Source organism: Eptatretus burgeri, chromosome 11 (genome assembly GCF_056783735.1).
Source record: "Eptatretus burgeri isolate ZD-2024b chromosome 11, Ebu_testis_v1, whole genome shotgun sequence".
Lineage (NCBI taxonomy): Eukaryota > Metazoa > Chordata > Myxini > Myxiniformes > Myxinidae > Eptatretus > Eptatretus burgeri.
Window position 1 is genome coordinate 25,895,526 of NC_140971.1, and position 18,219 is coordinate 25,913,744.

The 18,219-nt window shown below is 43.4% G+C and overlaps 2 protein-coding genes across 5 annotated transcripts in view; one reads left to right on the forward strand and one right to left on the reverse strand.

Annotated features, from left to right (window-relative positions):
- The window catches only part of FAN1 (FANCD2 and FANCI associated nuclease 1), a 131,033-nt gene that overhangs the window by 82,618 nt on the left and 30,196 nt on the right, over positions 1-18,219 (forward strand). The gene's annotated exons all lie outside the window — the stretch shown is intronic.
- Positions 1-18,219, reverse strand: part of LOC147016697 (BTB/POZ domain-containing protein 2-like) — a 73,730-nt gene that overhangs the window by 15,760 nt on the left and 39,751 nt on the right. For all 3 annotated transcript variants that reach the window (XM_085845636.1, XM_085845633.1, XM_085845635.1), the window contains exons 3-4: positions 16,219-16,324; positions 8,560-8,757 (exon numbers count right to left, since the gene is read on the reverse strand). In XM_085845636.1, the coding sequence (XP_085701762.1) occupies positions 8,560-8,757; positions 16,219-16,324 (304 nt within the window). The remainder of the gene's footprint in view (positions 1-8,559; positions 8,758-16,218; positions 16,325-18,219) is intronic.

Here is an 18,219-nt window from a genome sequence, read left to right on the forward strand (position 1 = left end):
TCCTGACAAGCTTGCCAGGCCCTGCTGATGAAAACCAGCCCCATAATATGATGTTGCCACCACCATCATGCTTGACAGTCAGGATGGTGTTCATTGGATGATGTGTAATGTTAGGCTTGCGCCAAATGTAACGCTTTGAATTTATTCCAAAAAGTTACGTTTTTGTCTCTTCTGACAAAAAAAAATCCTTTCTCAACGTTCCTGCAGCATCATTAAGATGCTTTTTCACAAACTCCATACGAGCTTTTAGATGCGTCTTTCTCAGTAATGGCTTCTTTGTTGCCACCTGTCCATAGAGGCCAACTTTGTAATGTGAACGGGAGATTGTTGATTGATGAACACTGACCTCCATCTTGGACAAAGAGCCTTGCAGATCTTTCAAAGTCATTATTGGATTTATAGTGACATCCCGAGCCAGTTTCCTGCTTGCACGGCTGCAGAGTTTGGATGGGTGACCTGATCTGGGTAGAGTCTGGGTGGTACGATACGTCTTGCACATCTTAATGATGGATTTCACTGTCGTCAAAGGGATAATGAGCGACTGAAATCTTCTTATAACCCTCTACTGAGCTGTGCTTCTCTACCACTCTATGTCTGACTTCTTTGGAAAGCTCCTTGGTCTTCATGTTTACCTTGTTAGTTGACAAAGTGAGTTTCACCTTAAATCTCCTGAGATCAGTGGGGGAGATTAAATTTTGCATTAAACCACTCCAAACATACAGGTGAAATGGATTAAACTTTTTTTTTAATTTTTACCCTTTCAAACAAATAATTTATTCCTGAAGTGATTTTGGGTGAATAAAGCAAAGGGTTTGAATACTTATATAACTGAGAACCATCTAGTTTTCACTGTTAATCTGACTTATTCTCATTTTATCGATGTTTTTTGGTTAGCTGCATCACTTTGGAGTAGTTTGTGAAGAATATCTATATTTTTTTTGGGGATACATTGTCAAGGCTCGTATGAGAGTTAACACACAACGCACAACAAGGGGAGCATGAGACAAGAGGGGTGGGAGTGGGAAGGACAAAACAGTGGGGAACAGAGACATGAGGAGATCTGTGGAAGGGAGAGGGATGTAGCGGGGAACATGGAATATACAATATGGACATTACAGGGACTTTCAGGACCTTACGACAGAGAAATTTCGGGAAGAAAGGCAGGAAATTTGAAGGAGGTGGGATTGGGGTGCATTAACGGGGGTAGAAAAGATCTTGTTTTTGGATGGGGGATGATAAGAGGTGGTGGTGAACAACTGTTTTGAAGGCCTGGAGGGAAGAATGGGATTGAAGAGAGTGAGGGAGTTTATTCCAAAGGCGGGAAAAAAGAGGAATGAAAGAGTGAAGGTGAGCAGTGATTCATGATTTTGATACTTTTACCAGAAGGGGGTTGTTGGTGGAACTTTTGAGTGCCCTGCAAAAATATGGCGAGACCAGAGAGGAGACGGTAGAAGACAGAAAGACCACCGACCTGCCTGCTGTGAGAGAGTGAGAGGCCCAAAGACTCGGCCTTATCGCGGGAGATACCAATGATCCTAAATGCCTTGGTTTCCACAGCGTGAAGCCAAGAAAGGTGGGAGGCAGGAGCACCAGCCCAGTGGGGAGAGCAGTACTCCATCAGACTGCGGACGAAAGCTTTGTATGTGGTCAAGAGCTCAGGTGGACTGAGGAAGGACTTTGCACGACAGAGGATTCCCAGTCGGCAACTGGCTTTGGAGGCCAGGTTGGAAATGTGGTTTTCCCAGGAAAGATCATGGCAGATAGTGGGACCCAGAAGCTTGAATTAATGGATTTCTTCCAGAGGATTGTTAAGAAAGTGGGCGGGGGGGGCGGGGTTCCAAACGGTCCTTTCCAAGAGACATAGTGAGAGTGTGAGATTTGTTTGGATTGAAAGACATGTTCCACATGTTGGACCAGTTTGTGATTTTATCCAGATCTGCAGTGAGCGAAGAAGCTGCTGCTTGCCGGTCTGAGGGACGACAGATGGTACGGCAGAGGGTGGAGTCATCAGCAAACAGATATAGAGAATTTTCCAGAGAGTCGGAGAGATCATTTCTGAAAACCAGAAAAAGAACAGGGCCCAGAACGCTGTCTTGAGGAACTCCAGCCTGGACAGGAAGAGGGGATGAGAGAACTCCATTTAGGGCCACACGGTGACTGCGACAGGAGAGGAAGTCTGCGAGCCATGAGTGGAGATGGCCTTAGATACCATAGGAAGAGAGTTTGGTGAGCAGGGCAGGGTGCCAGACTGTGTCAAAAGCACGCGATATGTCGAGGGATATGGCTCTGATTTCATGTCCGGCATTGAGTACCTCCATCCATTGTTGGGAGAGCAGAAGCAGCATATCCAGGGTAGAGTGACCTGGTCTGAAACCAAATTGATGATCGGAAATCAAGCCATTGGAGAAGAGGAAGGATTTAATGTCTGAAGCGATGATGGATTCCATAACCTTGCTGATGATTGGGAGAAGGCTGATTGGTCTGTAGTTGCAGGGATCTGTTTTTGCAGGGCACTAATATTTGCTGATTTCCAAGCACTTGGCAGATGACCTTGAGTAAATGAGAGGGTGAATAGAACAGAGAGAGAGAGAGAGAGGGTGAGCAAGAGCAGAGGAGTATAACTTTAATTTAGAGACTAATGAAGACAGCACACCTAGTTTAACGTCAATCCGAGAGATCATGAATCATCTGTGAATCGCCCTACGTACTAAACACCAATAGGGAGCTTGCGAGATGGTTGTGACTTTTAATTTACTCCAAAAGTCAACTTTCATCAAGTGAATAAATAGGCTGGGGAATGGTTAATGTGCAGCTGTGATTGGTTAACTACAACTGGTGACTTCAATCTGCACATTGACCAGTTTTTCTCTTTTTGATTTGAATACTGCTGTGCTCATGAAATTAAACATAGTACCACAATCTTCACTATTGTTTTAGAGGGGGGCCACTTTTGCCGATAAAACATCAGTGTGAGAGCCGCCACACTGCCAGCAGGACTCTAATGGCTGGCATTAGGTCCCGCCTCCACATACTCTTCTTCGTTGTAGTCAACTGGGATGCAAGCACAATTATTTGTATTCTGCAACCATATCCTGATGTTATGTTACTTTTATGCTCTGCATTGGAATACTCATTTGAAACCATTGGGTGATAGCATTTATGGTGGATTACAATGGAGTGTTTTTACATTTGCATTATCAAAGGCACATCAGGGGCTGCACTTTTGGCCAACAGGGGCTGCCAGTGGCTCACAGGCTGTGCAATGAAGACTAGAGATGCAGACACTTGCCTAGTCCTTGGGCAAGGAGTTTCACACTTCCCTTCTGAAAAATATTCAGGCACACAGTGCGACCATATCGTGTGTGTGTGTGTGTGTGTGTGTGTGTGTGTGTGTGTGTGTGTGTGTGTGTGTGTGTGTGTGTGTGTGTGTGTGTGTGTGTGTGTGTGTGTGTGTGTGTGTGTGTGTGTGTGTGTGTGTGTGTATATATATATATATATATATATATATATATATATATATATATATATATATATATATATATATATATATATATATATATATATTTATTGTGGGCCGAGGGTCAGTGGCAAGAACGACCACTCGGTGGGGAAAGCATGCGTCTCCCACCAAACTCCCCGGAATTGGAGGCCGCTGCTCGGATAACTCCACGAGCCGGCGGGTCGTTTAACCGACCATGGTCGCCAATATTTCAACCGCACAGCATAGGGTCTATTTGTCAATAACCAATTTACCAAATTAACTACGCAATTTCGACTACTGGGGAAACCACGCCCTCGGCACGTCTTGCTCGAACCGTGTCACTCTACCGACTGCGGTAGAGTTCCAACTACCGACTACCAACTACAGTTCGGGTGCAGCCGAGCGGAAACTGCCAAAGCCATGCCGGCTGGAACGAACGGATTATCGGGGATAAAACCCCGCCGAAACTCAGATCCGAACCATGCTGGACCAATTCAAGAAGGGACAAAAATGGACTGGGAATATTTCCACAAATGTTTATTTACAATAAAAAGACAAAGGCAAGACTTAACGCGAATATGCAAGAAGGAATATTTACAATAAGCAAAAACACTTATTCAGATCTACTTACCAGACGGGCCCACACGCAGATACACACACACACAAAATGAAAAGAAGCCCAGAGTCTTTATTGGACCCTCACAGCTGTGGAGAGAGACAAGCTGGGGGTCAGAGTTCGGTGGTGTACCAGACCATTGGAGGAAGGGCGTGCTCCACGATGCGGCACCTGACAAAGGTTGTTGGTCCGGTCCCCAGTCGCACGTAGGGAGGTCAGGGTCGCCCTGTCCTTCCTTAAAACTCCTCGTAGCATCCACCGTGAAACAAAACTGACTGCTTACAGCCACCGTACCATGAAAGCAAACTCGACCGGACCCCTCTTTTACAGAGAGTCTCAGAGATTTTATTGGCCTCTCTCCACGGGGAGGGGCCCTTGGCGAAAACGCACCTCGCTGTCCGCTTCTGATTGGACAGGGTCCTCTGGCCCACCTTTCCGGGGCGGGGCCTCGGCCCCTGCCAGGAGACCCCAGTTACTCCTCCACGTGGCTTCGCTCTCCACGAGTAACAGTGTCAGCTCCGCGAAGGTCATCGTACAAGAGTTACAACGTTTGTGGGAGCCGAGAACTGGAACCGCGAGACCCCCTCTCGGCAAGTCAAAGTACGAGCAGCCAGCGGGTAGTGATGGAGCGTGATGGGCCAAAGGGGTCATGCAGATGGGATGGTTTATTAGATATAATAACCTAACTAAAAGAAATCGCAACGCACGCCTTTGATTCTCCCACTAGACAAAAGGAAGGGGATCTGACTCCACACATACTTAACGACATAACTGACTTTTGGGACATAGCTGTATGTTGAATGCAAATGGTTTCCAGATCCGTAACAATGTATATATATTGGGGAGTCGATCTTGTCGGGGAAAAAAAAAATTTCAAATTTTTTCTTTTTTGAGATTTGTTCTACCCTTATTATCAGTATTTAAAATGGCGATTTCAGTTAATACAATGGCGATTTAGATGAAACTTGGTTGGTAGGTTCATACCATGACCTAGCTGTGTGCAAATGAGAACCGTTGCTATGGACACCACCATTGTCTAGCAACGGGACTTTGAAAATTTTGAAAAGTCATAAAAAAAATTAATTTTTTCGAAAATCAAAAATCGGGTCACGAGCGACTGTGGGCAGTACATTCATCCATATTGTCAAAAAATTTCAGCCGGATCCTATGAAAACTGTCGGAGAAGATAGACTTTGAATGAACACTGGTCGAAAACAATAAAAAAACGAAGTTCGTTATATCTCAGAGACTACGAGTCAGATATACATGAAACTGGTATGGTAGGTTCATGGTATGTCCTAGTTATGTGTGAGAAAGAACCGTTGCTATGGACCCCTCCATTGCCTAGCAACAGCCGAAAAACCTCTAAATGTGGGGGTGTTATAACAAAAAAAACAATCTGCAGCATTAACCCTTGAAGCTAGAATCATGAATTTTCTTGTGCTTAATCCTAAGGTCATTCCCCGAACGGGCCCATCGCGTCAGGTTCTATTGGGTAGTCGACTACCCATGTCCGCCTACCGGCTTGTATATATGTATGTATGTATGTATATATATATATATATATATATATATATATATATATATATATATATATATATATATATATATATATATATATATATATATATATATATATATATATATATATATATATATATATATATATATATATATATATATATATATATATATATATATACTAGCATAACCCACGCTCTGCGCGACATGTTGGGGTGGGTGTGTTTGAGAAAGGAACTGATGCAGAGTATCAGTAGTCATTTTACTTTAATGCAGCAAGTGGAATACAATGTTCAAAGTACTTCTTGGCACGATTTCACTGTTTCAGAACCATTTTATTTACTTTTTTTGTACCATGCACCTCATATGGTCTTTGAGATAATGTAAGCCGAATATCACGTTACTCGAGTGCAGAACAAAGTCGAAGATAGCGCGACACGAAACCACAAACTTGGAAATAATATATAAGATATACACATATACAGTATCTCACAAAAGTGAGTACACCCCTCACAAATATGTAAATAATTCAGTGTAACTTTTTAAGCAGCTGTGCTCGAAGCAAAAGCTTAGAGTTGATGATAGAGGAGGCATTCTGCAATATATATGCAGGCACAAAACTGCCATTCCATAAAAACAATGTGGCATATTACGAATATTTCTGAAAGAGGAGGCAACAAAAGTGAGTACACCCCTGCTATTGTCTGCACAAGAAGTAAGTCAAGCATGATAAAACAGCTTCCATTTTCATCATTTTCTGCATATTTAAGTCAAAGAGTGTTAAAGGTACAAATATGCACCAAACAATACACACAATGTCCATAGAGCTGCAACCTCCCTGGTATGTTAAAAGTGAAGAAGTGTACTCAATGCAGTAATTGTCTATCTGCTTGCTGAAGAAATAATTGCATCGGAAATACTGCACCAATCACCATTGATAAAGCAGCATGGCTCCTCATGGTAAAGAGCTCTCGAAAGATGTCAAAGATCGAATCGTTGCCCGACATAAAGATGGCAAAGGATACAAGATCAGTGCTTCTTTGGAAGTAAGCCCCAACACCATGGCCAAGGCCATCCAGAGGTTCTCCAAGAAGCGTACAACAATGAGTTGCGCTCGCCAGGACAGACCAGCAAAGATGACTGCATGTACTGTTCACCAAATTCAGAATCTAGTCCTCCAAGACAGACAACAAAGTGCTGCCAAGATTGCTGAAGAGATTTCTACAGCTTCTGGCCAGTCTGTTAGTGCGCAAACCATACGTCACACACTCCATCGTATCAGGTTGCATGGGCATTGGCCAAGGCATAAGCCTCTCCTGAAGCAGAGCCACAAGAAAGCTCACAAGCAGTTTGCTGAAGCACATCAATCCAAGCCCCTGGACTACTGGCAACATTTCCTCTGGTCTGATGAAACGAAGAACAATTTGTTTGGATTTGATGGAGTGCAGCGTGTCTAGCGGCAACCTGGGGAACAGTACCAAGACAAGTGCGTTATCCGTACTGTCAAGCATGGTGGTGGTAGTGACATGGTTTGGGGATGCATGAGTGCTGCCGGTACTGGAGAGCTCAAGTTCATCGAGAGAAACATGGATTCTACAATGTACTGTGACATTCTGAAGGAGAAGATGTTACCCTCCCTGCGAAAACTTGGTAGAGGAGCTGTATTTCAGCACGAAAACGATCGGAAGCATCGTTCCAAGCAGACAACTGCCTTTCTGAAGAAGTCGAAGATCAATGTGTTGGAGTGGCCAAGCACCTGATATAAACCCAACAGAACACCTGTGGGGCATCCAGAAATGTAAGGTTGAGGGACGAAAGGTGTCAAACATCACGCAACTTCAAGAAGTCATTGCAGAGGAGTGGAACAGGATCCCAGCAAAGACACGTGGAACACTGGTCAACTCCATACCGAGTAGAATAGCTGCTGTGCTAAAAAACAATGGTGGACTTACAAAATACTGAAAACAATAACGCTTCAATGTGAGAAAGTACATAGGGTGCACTCACTTTTGTTTCCCCCCTCCCCCCCCTTTTCACAGATATGCCCAGTATGCCACATTGTTTCCACAGAATAAATGTTTTGGGCCTGTACATGTATGACAGAATGTCTACTCCATCATTTCTTTGAGTCTTGTGTTTATAATACATCTAAGTAAAAAGTTACAACAAAATATGTACTTTTTTGTAGTGTACTCATTTTTGTGAGATACTGAACACATATATATATATATATATATATATATATATATATATATATATATATATATATATATATATATCTATATATCTATATATCTATATATCTATATATCTATATATCTATATATCTATATATATATATATATATATATATATATATATATATATATATACACACACACACACACACACACACACACACACACACACACACACACACACACACACACACACACACACACACACACACACACACACACACACACACACACACCAAAATCATTGCATATGCAAATTACGTTTTTTTCAAATTGTCTTTTTCAAAGCTTCCACCTTGAAAAAGACAATTTAAAAACCCTCCTCTTGCTTCCTAAACCCATTTATCCTCCTTTTTGTGCCTCATCAACTTCCATTGAAGTGGTACAGTTTCTGATATCACACTCCATGCCACTCTCCTTGTGGTCACCAAACACTAAAATGTTGTGGAAGCTGAAAAACTACATTGGTTCACAGTAATCCCATCAGAAATGTGTAATTTGATCGTAGCATGTCAAACTGCCCTCTTTACATCAAAACCCTTGTACTTTTGTTATACAAGTGACTTCAGTGCGGTAATAGAAAAGCAATTTTCATAGTACAAGCAAGGTGACAATCAACTGTAGAAACATAGCATTCAAATATATAATTAAGGGTAGAAAGGGCATCAGATATTCTGAAAATGTCATGCCATGCAGTCACCCACCTGCAGCAAACTCCTCTATAGTCATCACAGGAAAGCGAATGAGACTGAGCACTTTGCCCAGAGCCTGCCGTTTGTTTTCTGACGTGACGGGCAGTTGCCGCCGCTGGCACTCAGCCTCAGCCCAGCGTACAATGGCACTAAACAGTCGACTCTCGCGGATTCCAAGTGTGTCTCGCTCCAACACAGCAATCAGTGTGTCTTTGGGACAGGATGCAGGTAATGAAGTGTAGAGGTTGGGGAGACATAGAGCCAAATAAGTTAAATTATGTGCATTAACTGACACTTATAAACAATGTGTTGTGTATACACTTTTGAATGGCAGATGCGATAAGCAAACGATGTTTAATTAGCAAGATTCACCACCGATGGAGGCTTGGCTTGCATTGCACAATTGGGCATTTAATAAAACAGCCTTGAACCTATGTGAAACAGCAAGTAATGCAGACGGGATAACCGTCGGCATACAATGTGCAGATGTTGGAATTTGTCATCGTGGTAAGGCATTTGCAATTAATCTATCTTCCCTTGTTCATATAACAGCAGTCGTTCCATGTCTTATGCCTTTTATCTTTTTATAAATACCTTTTCCTTCCTGTCCTTCCTGTCTGAAGGAAAAGGGATGTCACAGCAGAGAGTGGATTGGTTCATCAGCAAATGGATAATGATGATTTTCAAGAGATTCAGAGAGATCATTTATGAAGGTCAGGACTAGGACTGGGCCCAGAACACTGCCTTAGGGCACTTGATAGGAAGAGGAGATGAAAAGATTCCACTGAGTACCACATGTTGTCTACAAGCGTAGAGGAAGTCAGAAAGCCATGTGTGGAATTTGTCTTGAATGCCATAAGCAGAGAGTTTGGAGAGCAAGGTAAGATGCCAGACAATATCAAAAGCATGAGATATGTCCAGAGAGACGGCCTTGATCTCATGTTTGACATTGAGGACCTCTATCCATTGTGGGGTGAGTAGAAGCAGAATGTCCAAGGTGGAGTAACCAGGTCTGAAATCATATTGGTGGTCTGAGATGAGGTTGTTGGAGACAACAAAGGATTTCATGTCATTTGTGATGATGGATTCAATGGCCTTGCTTTTGATTGGAAGTAAGCTGATAGGCCTGTAATTAAGGTCAGGTCAGGTATGGGAGCATGTGCCAGAACAGCGCGTCGCTGCGTCCACTTTCCGCCGGTACTCCAGGGGCCTCCGTCTGGCCATCCCCCAGGCAGATGCCAGGCCCATCCCCATCTCCTTGAGATGATGGTTAACCTGCTGCAACCACGAGGCACGTGGTCGGCCCACTGGCCTCCTCCACTCACGAGACTCCCCCGCTGAGAGAATCTGGTGAGCAGGATCAGCGTCAGGAAAACGAGCCACATGTCCATACAGCCGCAACTGACGCTCACGGACTATGCAGGTAACAAATCTCATCCGAGTCTCTCTCAGCAACCGCTCGTTGGACACAAAATCCGACCAGCGATAGCCAAGGATTCTCCGAAGAGACCTGGTACCAAAGGAATTAAGTCTCCGTCTCAGATCCTTGGTCAGAGTCCAAGTCTCGCATCCATAGAGCAAGACTGGAAGTACCAAGGACCTGAAGACTCAGACTTTCGTCCTCCCGCACAGGTACCGGCAGCGCCACACCCCAGATCCACTGAATCCATAACTCCCCAGGCCCGACCCAGACGTCTATTGACCTCTGACTCACAGCCAGCAGAGACATGAATATCACTGCCAAGGTAAGTGAATCTCTCCACGACCTCAATATCCTCACCACAAACAGACACAGACAGGACAGCAGCATCCAAGATGTCAACGAAACCCTGGATCTTAGTTTTGACCCAAGAAACCCGTAATCCCAGCGGCTCAGACTCCTCATTCAGCACCTCGAGGGCCCCCAAAAGCATATCTAAAATCTCCACTAAGATGACTGCATTATCTGCAAAATCAAGGTCTGAGATCTTGACATTCCCAAACGATGCACCGCAGCTTGATCTCTCTGACATCCTCCCCAAAATCCAGTCATTACAAGTGCTGAAAAGTGTGGGGGCCAGTACACACCCCTGACGAACTCCAGTAACAACTGGAAATAAGTCAGAGATGGTACCACCACACTTCACAGCACTCTCAGTACCAGAGTAGAGTTCAGACATCAGATCAATCAGTTTTGGTGGCACCCCACGAAGACCAAGAATCCTCCAGAGGACATCCCGATTCACTGAATCAAATGATTTACAGAGATCAACATAGGCTGCAAGCAGCCCCTGCCGAAACTCTCGTCTGCGTTCGGTGAGGACCCGAAGAGCAAGGATACGGTCAATCGTTGACCTCTTTGGTGTAAAGCCTAACTGCTCTCTCTGTAATGCTGTAATTAAGGCGATCAGTTTTTGCACCTTTTTATGTTATGCAGTGATGTTTGTGGATTTTGAAGCAGATGGAAGATGACCGAGCACAAATGACAGGGTGAAAAGAACAGAGGATGGGAAAGAGCAACAGCAGTGGGATTTTGGACATGTGGGCTGATGCTACCCGGTCCAATTGCAGAGTGAGAGTCGAGGGTTGAAAGAACCTCCTCCACCTTTTCAGGTGCAAAAGACACAGAGTTCAGGAGCAGTTGGGTACGACAGGGAAGGGATGGGTGCCGAGAGTGAGGAATTTGGAAGCAAACACAGAATTGAGGCATTGAGCCTTCTCAAGAGTGGAGTCAGCTGTGGTGCCATTTGAAAAGAGGGAAGGGATAGAAGGGGAGAAGACTCCAGAGACAGCCTTAACTAGGCACCACCATGTTTTAGAGGAGGGAAACAAGTTTGAAAGTTCACTTTTGAGTTTGGACAGATGTTGTTTTCTGGTTCTCCTGAAAGTGGACACGCTTATTGTGGACGCTTTGGAATGATCTGAGATTGCCTTCAGTTGGATCAGCCTTCCAGGAAGAGGAGGACTTTTGCGACAATCTTAAATATATTTAGCACAAATGATAGTGTTCAGGGTTTATAGACTGCTCATACGTAACCCACAAATTATTACTTTTGAACTTGGAACCATTTTAATATGAACGAGATTTATTTACAGCAAATATTTGTGGAAGAAATATTTACATTTCCTTAATTTACTCGAAATCAAAATGTACATCTTTGCTGTCAATTCAAGCACGACATTTCTTAGAGTCGAATGCTCCAGGTTCTCTGGAGTTTTTGTAAAGACATGTTTTAAAACATGTAAATCACAATGGTTTTCCTAATTTAATAATTATATTTCTTCAATTTTGGACACAGGTGATGTGGGGCAATTTCTCAAGACAACTTCAAAATTATTAATAATAATAGCAGTAGTCGTTAATATGTTTAAAATGCTTTTTCATAATACTAATTTTTAACCATTCTTTGACACAGCAGAAATTTATTTCCTTCATAAATGGAAATGTACACAACATTAGTAATAATTTTCACCAGTACTCGTACAAGTAAAAATGTGCAACTACAGCAAAGACAAACTGTAAAATAATTAGTCAAGCACTTTGAGTTTCTGCACAGCACATCAAATTTGGTTTTACTCATTAATGTGGTGCAGAGCAGTTCAATTTTAAAAGCATAATTTTTATAAACTTTCCCTAAATCGTCGTCAACTATCAGAGTACCCGCCCTATGAGCGATCTTATTCCAAGCTCGCAACACATTCTTCTGATGCATCCCTTTAATTCGGTGGTGTCTCGGCAACAGACTTCTGCCGTGATCATTCCCGAAAATAAGAACAGAAGAAAAACAATAGGTTACCCAGCCTGAAAGGCTTGGCACCCCAAAAAACCAGGTTACGTACATGAAGCAAAAACATACGTACTGCCTACGTTTTCTAGAATTAGATCTTATCAGACTTTTTGATAATGCCAAGATGAGCAGATTTTTTTTTTCTTCCAACACTTGATGGAATCAAATGAAACTTGCACATGCACTTCAGGATGCCCTCGTTAATCTCTGAAGGTTTCAGCTTCCTCGGTCAAATCCTCTCAGAGTAGATGACACGTACATACATACGAGGGTGAGTCGAAAAGTATCTGCAATGATTTATTAAAAACAACTGTGTTGTATTCACAACACTGCTTATTGTACATGCAAGTACAAGCACAAACTACCTGCACCATTGTGAAGCAGTTTCAACCTTGAGCAGTCAGTAGTTGTGTCGTTGTAAGGGAGTTAACATGACCGCTCTGCTGTATGTTTGCACCAAAGAATATCATGCAGTGACACGATTTTTGTGGACTGAAGATGTACCAGGGGCAGAAATGGATTGTAGACTTTCAGCACAATATGGGAACAGTGCTTTACCGCAGTGGAGTGTCTATGATTGGATTACCATGTTCAAAAACGGTCGCACAAGTGTCACTGATGAACGATATGGACGCCCATCCACGTCTACAACAGAAGAAAACATTTGAGTCTGCGCCACGATTCTGGAAAACCAAAGGTCGACTAATGACGAAGTGGCACAACATCTGAACATCAGTCATGGTTCTGCACATGAAATAATCAATAACCAACTTGGCCTGCATAAAGTTTCTGCAAGATGGGGTCCAAAACAAATCGCAGAAGAGCACAAGCACAACCGTGTGACAATCTTCCAAAGCCTTTTGAACTGCTTTCATGAGACGCATTGTCACTGGAGATGTGACGTGGATCCACCATTACGAGCCAGAGAGCAAACGCCATAATCTGGAGTGGAAACATCTCACATCACCAATCAAAAAAAAAGTCCACCATCGGCCACAAAAGTGATGTTCACACTTTTCTGAGACTCACAAGGCCTAATTTTGGAACACTATCAAGAGGGGGGCACAATGGAAAACAGTGTCCGTTATTGTGAAATGCTCCGGGACCAGTTGAAACCAACTATTCGATAGAAACGCCAAGGGGTACTATCAAAAGGTGTTGCATTGTTGCTCGACAATGCCCATCCACACAATGCCGCCTATACTGTGGAAACCCTCCGGCAATTGAACTTTGAGGTGTTGGAGCATCCTCCATACAATCCTGACCTGGCCCCTTCGAATCTTCACCCGTTTGGTCCATTCAAAGATGCTTTAAGAGGCCGCCACTTTGCAGTGACCAATAAGTGAAAGAAGTGGTGCATGTGCGGCTCATCACTCAGCCAAAAACATTTTTTTTTTCTGAGGACATGCAGAAGCTTGTGGACTATGGACTAAATGTGTTGAAAAGGAGGGGGACTATGTGGAAAAATGATGCTCTTGCACATGCTCATTTGTAGTTATATTACATTTAAATAAAAATATATTGTAGATACTTTTTTGACTCATCCTTGTACATACATACAAACAAACAAGCAGTCATAGACTGGTACTTACGAAATGGTCAACTTGACCATTTTGGGGAGAGATGGGGAGAGCAGTACTCCATCAAGTTGTGGACGAAAGCTTTGTAAGTGGTCAGAAGCTCAGGTGAGCCGAGGAAGGACTTTGCAAGAAGGAGGATTCCCAGTCGGCGACTGGCTTTGGAGGCGAGGTTTAAAATGTGGCTTTCCCAGGAAAGGTCATGGCAGATAGTGAGACCCAAAAGCTTGAAAGAAAAGACTTCTTCCAGAGGATTGTTGAGAAAGTGGATGGGTGGGGGGGGGCGGGTTCTAAACAGTCCTTTCGGAAAGACATAGTGAGTGTGAGATTTGTCCGGATTGAAAGACAAGTTCCACGTGTTAGACCAGTTTGTGATTTTACCCAGATCTGCAGTAAGCGAAGAAGCTGCTGCATGCCGGTCTGAAGGATAACAGATGGTACGGCAGAGGGTGGAGTCATCAGCAAAGAGATAAAGAGGATGTCATCAGTTGACAGTGCATGTCAGAGCAGAAACTACCATGAAGTCCAAGGAACTGTCCGTAAAATTAGATGTAATTGTGAGGAGGCATCGATCTGGGGAAGGGTATAAAACAATTTCTAGTGTTGAAAGTTCCCAAGAGCACAGTGAATTCCATCATTAGGAAATGGAAAGACAAGGGAATCACCCAGACTCTTTCTAGAGCTGGCTATCAGACCAAGCTGAGCAACCGGGAAAGAAGTACCTTGGTCAGGGAGGTGACCAAGAACCCAATGACCATTCTGACAGAACTACAGAGTTCCTTGGCTGAGATGTGAGAACCTGCAAGGATGACAATATCTGCACCACTTCACAAATATAGGCTTTATGGGAGAGTGACCAGACAAAAGCCACTCCTGAGAAAAAGGCACATGACAGCAAGTGAAAGACTGAGCATGAGGCAAAAGATTTTATGGTCTGCTGAGACGAAAATTGAACTCTTTGGCCTGAAGGCAAAGCACTACGTCTGGCAGAAACCGAGCACATATAATCCATCTAACACCATCCCTACAGTGAAGCATGGTGGTGGCAGCATCATGCTATGGGGATGCTTTTCAGCAGCAGGAACTGGGAGACTTGAAAGGATAGAGGGAACAATGAACGGAGCCAAATACAGGCAAATCCTTGAGGAGAACCTGCTTCAGAGTGCAATTGTGAGGAGGTGTGGCAAATAGAGTGTGGCAAAGATTTACGTTCTAACAGGACAATGACACCAAGCAGCATATTGCGAAAGCAACACTGAAATGGCTTCAGAATAAGAACGTGAAAGTCCTTGAGTGGCCCAGCCAAAGCCCAGAGTTTAATACATTGAGAATCTGTGGAGAAACTTCAAGATTGCTGTTTACCGACACTCCCCATCCAACTTGACAGAGCAGCAGCAAATGTGTAAGGAAGAATGGGAGAAAATTCCCAAATCCAGACGTGCAAAGCTGATCTCGACATACCCAAGAAGACTCGAATCTGTAATCACTGACAAAGAGGGGAGGAGGAGATTAGGACCATACTCTGTGCAGAGCGTTGGGGCTGCCTAAGCAGTCTCCTTGGCTATTGGACACAATCCTGGACAGGTCGCTACTCCGACACAGTATACCAGCATGCTGGCACTCATTTTACAGAACCTCGGAAGGATGACAGGCTGAGTTAACCCCACCTGGTATTGATTCAACAGCTGAGCAGGATTTGAACTCGGACTCTCGGATCCAAAGCCCGCCACCCCAACCATTAAGCCAACACCAGGCATACTGACAAAGGGGCTTCTACAAAGTAATAACTCAGGGCATTTCAGCTTTTCGTTTTTCATGAATTTGTAAAAAATTCTAAAAACACGTTTTCACCGTCATTATGGAGGTATTTTGTGTAAATCGGTGACCAAAAATTAAAGTTTAATCCACTTCAAATTCAGCCTGTAACACTACAACATATATGACAAAAGTTGAGGGGTGTAAATACTTCCTGAAGGAATTGTACATACACATACATACATCCATCACAGTTCCATTATAGTGTGATAGCATCTCAATAAGAGCAAACCTTGCTGCAACATCAATTGAATAATTAACTTAATGCACCCATTTTAAATCAACTTTCTGCTAAATCTCAACGTACTCAGATTTTCACTTTGCCATCTTCAATCCAACGATTCGACACAGCAGGTGCCTTTCAAATAGCAATTTGCTATAAGCAACATTCACATGTACGAGATTTTTTTTTTTTAAATAAACGGTGAATGGGCAATCTTGCAATGGGAAAGGAAATGGGCTACTGTGAGAAACCACAACCCATGACAAACAAGACACCAAAAATCTCGCACCCAGATCGATATCCGTAAAGCCCTCGGCATTTATGGCGTCCACGGCGTTTTTGTCAATGTTCTCCAGACACAAGCTCGCAAGTTGTGGCTCGTCAAACAGCCGGGCCTGCAAAAAATTGTGGGGGGGGAAAAAAAAATCAAGTTAGTTAAAATAAAATTTATAGAAAACAACAGGCTACAGAGAAGCGCATCAAAGCATGCCAGAGGGAGCAATAATTAGTACATAGCTAAAATCTGCTGGGAATGCACATCTGACAAACAGCGAGAGCGCGTCTCGCACAGGCCCCCCGGTACTCTGCATTGCATAATGCTTTACAGCAGAGAAACATCAACCATGTCAGGCAAATTAAGTGCACACAAATCACCAACCAAAAGCGTTAAAGAGAAATTTGCACCTGTACAATGTATGGGGTGTTAAAAAAGGAACCAAATCTCTGAACGAAAATACCGAGATTACCAGGACACTCCCTGGCAAATCTATTCGGAGAATAAAATCCTGCTAGCACAACAGATTGCAAATAACTCATGCTGCAGACGAGGTTTGGCTTTATTGACATCGAGAGTAAAAGTGAGGAATAGACACCAATGCCAGGAGAGAGAAGGAACGGACGGACAACCAGCAATGTGTTCAGAGCAAACTGGAGAGAACACAACGAACGGGGCTGAAAGAGAAAATGAACAAACTATTCGAGATGTTTTAAAATAAACTTTTCCCAAATAAAAAATATATTACTAATTAATTTACCATAAACAGCATTCAAAATATGCAGAAACAAAGTGAGCACTGTGCCAGCAAATGCATGTCCCTAAGTTTCCTGGTGAAGCCAACAATACATTTATGTAAACAAAATCATTACGTCAATCCCTCGTGGTCTTCAGGGATCCACCAAGGTGCCAGCATGTCTGGCAGTTAAATCAGACAGACTGGTCTGTAGTCGGTCTCTTAAACTGACCGGTCCACTACCTCTTCGTCTTCATGCATAGACAATGTCTGGGACTCATTCTTCAAAAACCAAACGACTCTCTCTCCTCCAACAGCTGGTACCTTCAGGAATCCACATATCCAGTCCAACATCTCATCCCTGGTACATCGATTTATGTGGTGAGGCAACTATCTGAAAGCAGCTTGCCTTTTCCTACTGGAAAGCCGACAACCTCGCTGACACTGATGGGAACCTACACTCTCTCCACAAAATTGGATGTGCTAAAATTCAGCAGCGGTTCCACGTAAAGTCCAAACTTTTTTTTGTACACCTTGTCGAGGCTCGTGTGAGAGCGAACACACAACACACAGCAAGGGGGCATGAGATAAGAGGGGTGGGAGTGGGAGGGACAAAACAGTGGGGAACAGAGACATTAGGAGATCTGTGGAAGGGAGAGGGATGGGACGGGGAACATGGGGTATAGAAGATGGACATAAAAGGGACTTTCAGGAAGGAAAACTTGCAGGTCTTTCACAAATCTATTAAAACTTGGTGGCAGTTGAGCAAGCCAATCTCTGTAATATGCTCATCTGTTAATTTGCTCTAAATAAATGGGGCTATGATGGACACTGCTCATTGCGAGCTGACTACCTGAACTATTTTTGAATTTTAAAAGCCACGGTCACCAATCTCTTCATTCTCCTCTGCGAGTACGTGTACTTCCATCCTGCAATGGTGGAGAGTATTTTTTTTTTAATGATCTGAGGCTCATGGTAGAGCTGCCACACACATATTGGCATAGATAGACGAACATACGTGACACAACATAAGACTGTTAGACAAGACAAACACAGCCACTGAGCTTGGAGGTAGTGCAGTCACACTTCTCAGGGTACTGTGGGTCCCAGCAACGTCACAACAATAGCACCGCTTACCTCAGCACATTCAGCGGGGAATTTCCTAAGGATGAATTTCCACCTCCCCGTGCATGCCAATCGATGGGGATAGTCCATCTTAACATTTTAACATTAATGTTAAGATAGTCCATCTTAACATTACTCTTAACATTTTAAATGCT